At 35.0% G+C, this 6,515-nt stretch overlaps 1 protein-coding gene across 2 annotated transcripts in view; it reads left to right on the top strand.

Moving 5' to 3' along the window:
- Positions 1-402, top strand: part of LOC106878863 (cystatin-A5) — a 5,461-nt gene extending 5,059 nt beyond the window's left edge. For both annotated transcript variants that reach the window (XM_014928204.2, XM_014928203.2), the window contains exon 3: positions 42-402. In XM_014928204.2, coding sequence (XP_014783690.1) covers positions 42-75 — 34 coding nt within the window. In that variant the 3' untranslated portion in view covers positions 76-402. The remainder of the gene's footprint in view (positions 1-41) is intronic.
- Positions 403-6,515: the final 6,113 nt, after the last annotated feature.

The following is a 6,515-nucleotide window of genomic DNA, read 5'->3' as shown; positions in this document are numbered from 1 at the left end:
ATCTTAGATAATTATTTCAAGTGTTTACTTTTATTTTACAGATTCAGGTTGGAACAGAAATATGTATTCATATAATGATCTATCAACTGCCTTATCTTCCCCCTCTACCCTTGCAAGTGGTTGCTGTAAAAGATCATGTGACGCTTGATTCCCCCTTGGAACCTTTTTAGATGGAACATCTTGTAATGTAATTTATGTCTAGAAATGTCATTTTTGGAATAAAAGATACTTTAGAAATCTAATAAAAGTGTATCAAACGAATATATTGGTAGTCTAAATATAAATAGGAAACTATAATACTAAAGAATTCATTTTATAGATCTTGATGAGTTTCTTTATGATGATCGGTGTATGACTATTGGTTCAAAATATAGAATGAAATAAAGCTACTCACAAACTTAATTTGTTTCTTGATTTTGATTCTTGATTGTAACAGTATTTCTCACCCATTACTTGCAATCATGATGAATGCCACAAAATCTCATTATAGGTAAGTATCGTTGGGCAAGACATGTACTTCACAAACTAACACACTGGTTTGATTCATGATTGTAGACATTCCTCTGCAATCACACCACTATTAGAATATATTTGAAACGTTGTCTTTAAATCATTATTCTTTTATCTTTGCTTTTCATGCTGGCAAGGTTTGGATGAGTCGTCACAATCTAAATCAGTCCATGTTTAGAGATACTATCCTCCTAAATGATTTGGGCTTGGTTTCTACTACTAGATACCTTTTTCTAATAATTACAATACAGAGACTACAGGGCACATTTTATCATGGTACCAGCACATCCTCAGCTTGTTTACTAACGACTTTACAGAGTAAACTGACAAGGTTTTATTATGGCTTCGACAGGTGTGAGGTTGCCTTGAATCCTTAAGTTTAAAGAGTCCTCATTACTCTAATGTGTTTGTCCAGGAAAATGTGACTGAAGAAAAAATATTATACGTTCTGTTTTTTAGTATGTTTTTAATGATTGGTTGCCCTTTCTATCACCAAATACTTTGCATAATGTCACCCACTGCAGCTCATTGTTTTGCCACATTACTTGTCATGGTCTTTTGTCTCACCAGACCTCCTGTGCGATCTTCATATTGCTATACAAACGTTACTTTGGCAAACCACTTTCCTTCTCATCTTACCACTATTCATGATCTTTCATCTTGCCATGTTACATCGCTATAACCTTTCGTTATCATAACGAAAGAAGGAAATATATTTATTTCTGTATAAACCAAGCGTCCAATGATCTATAACTGTCTCCTTGTCTGCAAATAAACGTGTCTCCTATTTTTCTTTGTTAGTTGCTAATAGTTAACTGTAGGTTTTTATTTTCTTCTTCCAGCCAAGTGCGACCTTTCAGGTACTTGAAAAACAAAATGTTTTCATGTATGTCATTTACCTGAATTCATGCCAATGCCTTAGTTGATTTACTTCCCTTATTTTATTTTTATATTATGCAAATTATTTCAGACCAAAACACTTTGCATAGCATATACCATTCAATACATCTATTATATATACTCAGCTACCATTCATGGATTGTAGTTATTTATAATATAGCTGTGTGATGACAACTTACACATATCAAGAATTAAAGAATGGCAGTCCCCAATCGTGCTCCTCCCTTTCATACAAATATTTTGTATTTCTAACAAAGAAAAATGTAGCAAAATGTGAAAGACACGTTTTAGCCTATTAAAACCCGAAACACTGTTAATTTCATTTAAGTTTGGTGAATGCAGTTTTCGAAACAATTTCTTTATTTTATTGATCCATTCGGAGTGTACTCTTTAATTAATGGAGATAATCTTCTTATAAAATTTTCCTATTTCAATGTTCAGTTTTCAAGCGTGAATCTGACGTGTTATACGACATCTCTTAAATGCATGTCTCCAGGCAGGGAGTCACAATATAGGTATTATAAATGTAATAAGTAAGCGAATACGTCTCTATTTTTCATTTATAATTTTGAAAAAGAGACAGAGACCGGTGTAATACACTTGATCTTCACAGGCTCTTGCAGACTAGTTTAGTTTGAACATTTCCAAGTCGTCTGCATGTCTCCAGGTGGTGGGAGGAGTCATAATAAAGGTATAAATGTAATAAGTATGCGAGTACCTCTCTGTTTTACCTTTTATAATGTAGTAAAACAAGCAGAGGTAGGTGTAGTGCACTTGATCTTCGCAGGCTCTTGCAAAATGGTGTGGTTGATGTTTAGTTTGAACATTTCCAAGTCGTCTGCATGAAAAATTCAAGTGGGGAGTGAATTAGAGATATTACAGTTCTGAGAAGTGGGTGAAATATTTAGTGTAGGATATGGGAGGTGAATGCTATATAGTTAGGGTGACAGAAAGAGGAGAGAGATATAAGTGGGATGCACCTGAAATTATATCTGCAGAAGTTCGGTGAATGGAGGCAGTTGTTGCATCATTAGAAGAAACGACAAAATATCTGTTGAATATGTTATTGTTAATAAGCTGGATAACATGTGTGTGTGATCTGGGAAGTTTGTATATGTATAGTAATTAGTAATTGTATCATCCAGGATATGTGTGTGGCACTGTAATGTAGATTTTATCTGAATTCTGTGGAGAATCTGTAGAGATATGTAGCGATCAGAGCCTAAGTACTTCTTGGTTTCCAGAAGAAAATTATGAAACAACTGAATCACTACAATTTGCAATCGGAACGTCTTTTGGCAATTTAGATATAAAGTGCTTCTTCTCAAGTTAAACAACAATAAAAACGGAGGCTGTCTTTTTGTCTCTCCATGACAACCTCCATCTGATGCGCTACATCGTAGACAAGGTAGTTAAGGAACCTGGCATGGGTGGGACCCTGATCAATGTGGATCAATCGAAGGCTTTCGATAGGGTAGACCATCAATACTTGGAGGCTGTCCTCATAGCGGCCGGCTTCGGTCCCGTTTTCCGCGGCTGGATGGCTGCCTTGTACAGAGGCATCCGTTCGGTAGTTCGCGTCAATGGGCATCTATCAAGACCCTTCGACATTGCACGTTCGGTCCGTCAGGGATTCCCCCTCTCGTCGCTTCTGTACGTATTGACTCTCGAACCACTACTGCAGAAGCTGGCGACGCTGAGGGGCCACACACACACACACACACATGCACGTACGCACATATTTATATACACAAAGACATACACATATACAAATATGCACAATCTCACACATTCAGAAGTATACACAAACAGATAGAGGTATAGACAAACAGAGAAAGGGCCGGAGAGAAGTCAGCGAGGGAGAGAAGGAAACTTTACAATTTGTTGATTAAACATGATTCATATAAACACTTTCCTTCTCCTTATACACCTAGCGATATATGATTAAAGATATAAACAGAGAGAGAGAGAGAGAGAGAGAGAGAGGTGGCAGAAACGAGAGAACGAGAGAAACATTAAAATGTCTGATGTGAAAGAAGTAAGAATTGAATCAGCGATGCTAAATAAGCAGCGCCATAACGTTCCATAGCTAACCTAGTTGTATTATATTTGTGCCATTTTTATGATATCATCAATGTAACTATTTTCTTTGTCATTCTATTATAAATATTAGCATTAGCTTCCAGGCAAAGTAGCAAAGTGAAGAGAAATTGGAGAGAGAATTTGAAAAATTTGATTCTAAGCTGTATAAGTTTCAGGAGGTAAAGAGAGTAAATTATTTGGTAAAGGTAACTGTTGTTGTGTATGTTATATATTTACTTCCTAAATATTTATATTGTTTTGATTTGACTTGTTTGTATTTTTAATATGTAGCGTAAACACTCTTAATTCATTTTATATTTGGTTTTTCATCAGACCATTTCTCCGTCTGTTCGTCCATCTCTTAGGTTATGAAGTTTGTTTCCTAGCCACTTTGGTTTCGATTCAGTCCCACTGCGCAGCACTTACGGTAAGTGACTTTTAGTAAGGCTTTGGTATCCCTCGGGATTTCCAGAGCCTTAATTGATAGAAACTGTCATGCAGGTGTTGGTTGTAAAGCCTTTATTCTGCCGTTTGTCCACGTCATTCTCATAAATCTCGATGTGGAGCTACAGCACAGACAAGAAAGATGTATTCAGTTGGTCTCATTTCATTTGAATTTATTAGAAGCACTTAGCGACGTAGCCAGTAAGTAAGGGACTAGTACTTCAAATGGTGTTGCATTTGTTTGTGTAATTCTAGGGTTTTATAAATATGGGCGACCTTCTTAATGTTGCATTCTTTAAAATATAATGTGAGCCCTGTAATAAATTTGACTGTGAGAAATACGTCGATATATCTTGCATGATGAGAAGATAATTGAATTTATCAGATTTGACAAATATCCTCATTCAATTACCATAAAATAATTAGATCTATCAGGTTTGACAATGACTATTCATTTGTTTGATCAAATACCCTCATTCAATTACCATATACATGTCGGAGTATTCCTGGGATACAAGTATCCTTAATGTAATTATCCTCTGGCAGAATTAAAATTTGACATTTTGCAACAAGGCTGGACTTTGAATTACACGTATAATTTATCTTACAGGATTCCACACAGTTTTGGATGACCCAGTCTCATTTACAAAACCTGGATCAAATTGGGGACACAAGAAAAGATATTTGTATAAGATACCTTGCAATGGGATCAAATTCAGAACACCGTGATTACAAAACAACCTTCTTAACTACTCAGCCATGCTGCACTTATTAGACAGTAAATGCATAGTAGAACCAAATCTACAATGTAGGTTCGAATCGTGGCAATGGCTATTTGATTATCTTGCAACTATGTATGACAAGTCTGATAAGTCAAGTTACGTCACCATAATAAACTACAAAGTATATTAAATGCTTTATAAATCAATGCGGTGTCCTACCGTGTTAGCAATGCTATTAAATCCTATTCACCTCTTTTAACGTCAATCAGGTTGGTAACTCAAGTATAAATGACACTAATTAGATAAGTGAAGTAATTGGCGATGTTATTTACATAAATTGATTTTTTGTTTTCCCCATATTAGTCAGTCGTTCTGGTTCGTGGCGAGGTTCATGGTTGACATTTTTTTCCATATTAGTCAGTCGATCTGGTTAGGTGCCATTTGATTAGTTAACTTGATACATAGTAATATTACACTTACCTTCTGACGTAATTTCATGGCATTTAGCTTTGTGGTAAGGTTCCTGGTTGGTATCTATACAATCTATGCATTTTAAGATCATTAATATTTTTTCTCTATCACGTGGGCTGATATGGAGATATTAATGGAAATATACAATAGGTCAGTCGTTCTGGTTAGGCTCTTATATTTGATTCGTTAACTGAATACTTGGTATAATATTACTTGGTAATATTATACTTATCTTCTGACGCAATCTCACGGCATTTAGGTTTGTTATTAGGTTTCTGGTTGGTACTTATACAATCTATACATTGTAAGTAGTTTGTGGTGTGGTTGTTGGTTGGTATATATAAAACATTTGTTTTTTTCCTATACAGATCAGTGGCTCTGATTAGTTACACACGCGCGCGCGCACGCATGTCTCCAATGTTATTTAAAAGTAAATGTTTGTTATGGACTTCCGGTAGCACATGCACGAACACAAGTGATCTCTGATTGGAATTTATATTGGCAAACATTGCATGTTCGAATATCCCAGCAACTTCATTTGCTATTCAAAAATATTCAATTTTAATGGCTTTATTTTTTTTACACATTTATCATCATTAATAGTGGTTGTTTTCTTCCTGCTTCTTTATTACTAATAATATTTTGTTTTATGCCTCTTTAAGTTTCTGACAATGCTTTGTGTTGGAAACTTTTCAGTAGCAGTATTCGCTCGTATTACTATAGCTTATGTTTCATTCTGTTTTGTACTCAATTAATATACTTCATTCATCTGTCAATGTTTTTATTTTTAATATTAAATGAACACCCTGTTAATAGCTGCCTTGCAATATTTCATCTTCTGGCTCTCTACTGTCAATTTCACTTATTCATCTGTTGCATGCTTTGCTAGCGTTTGCTAAGAATTAATATTTCATTGTTTTAACAACAATAAATATGCTTCAAGTGTTTTTCTTTTCAACATAAGTAATAAAAAGATTTCATTACTAATAAATATATACATAGCAGCTTCTTTCGCTTCATTTTCATTTTGTATATAACACTATTTGATTATATATCTGCATGTTGTATATAAGCAAACAATAGACTTCTATCATATGGTTTGCATCAAAATGAAACAATAATATGTATGAGATGGACTTAATTTTTCACTACATATAAACGTAGATAGGATTTAGGATGATATTGTGTCTAATCACGAATACTAACTGTATTAAACAATGCATCTCCAATGTACATGGTCCCGGGTTCAGACCCACTGCGTGACAACTTGGGTAGTTGTCTTCTACTATAGCCTCGGGCCGACCAAAACCTTGTATTTAGTAGACGGAAACTGAAAGATGTTCGTTGTATACTTGTGTGTGTGTGTGTGTGTGTGTGTGTGTGTGT

Source organism: Octopus bimaculoides, chromosome 20 (genome assembly GCF_001194135.2).
Source record: "Octopus bimaculoides isolate UCB-OBI-ISO-001 chromosome 20, ASM119413v2, whole genome shotgun sequence".
NCBI classification, from domain to species: domain Eukaryota; kingdom Metazoa; phylum Mollusca; class Cephalopoda; order Octopoda; family Octopodidae; genus Octopus; species Octopus bimaculoides.
This window is presented reverse-complemented; position numbering and strand designations above follow the sequence as displayed.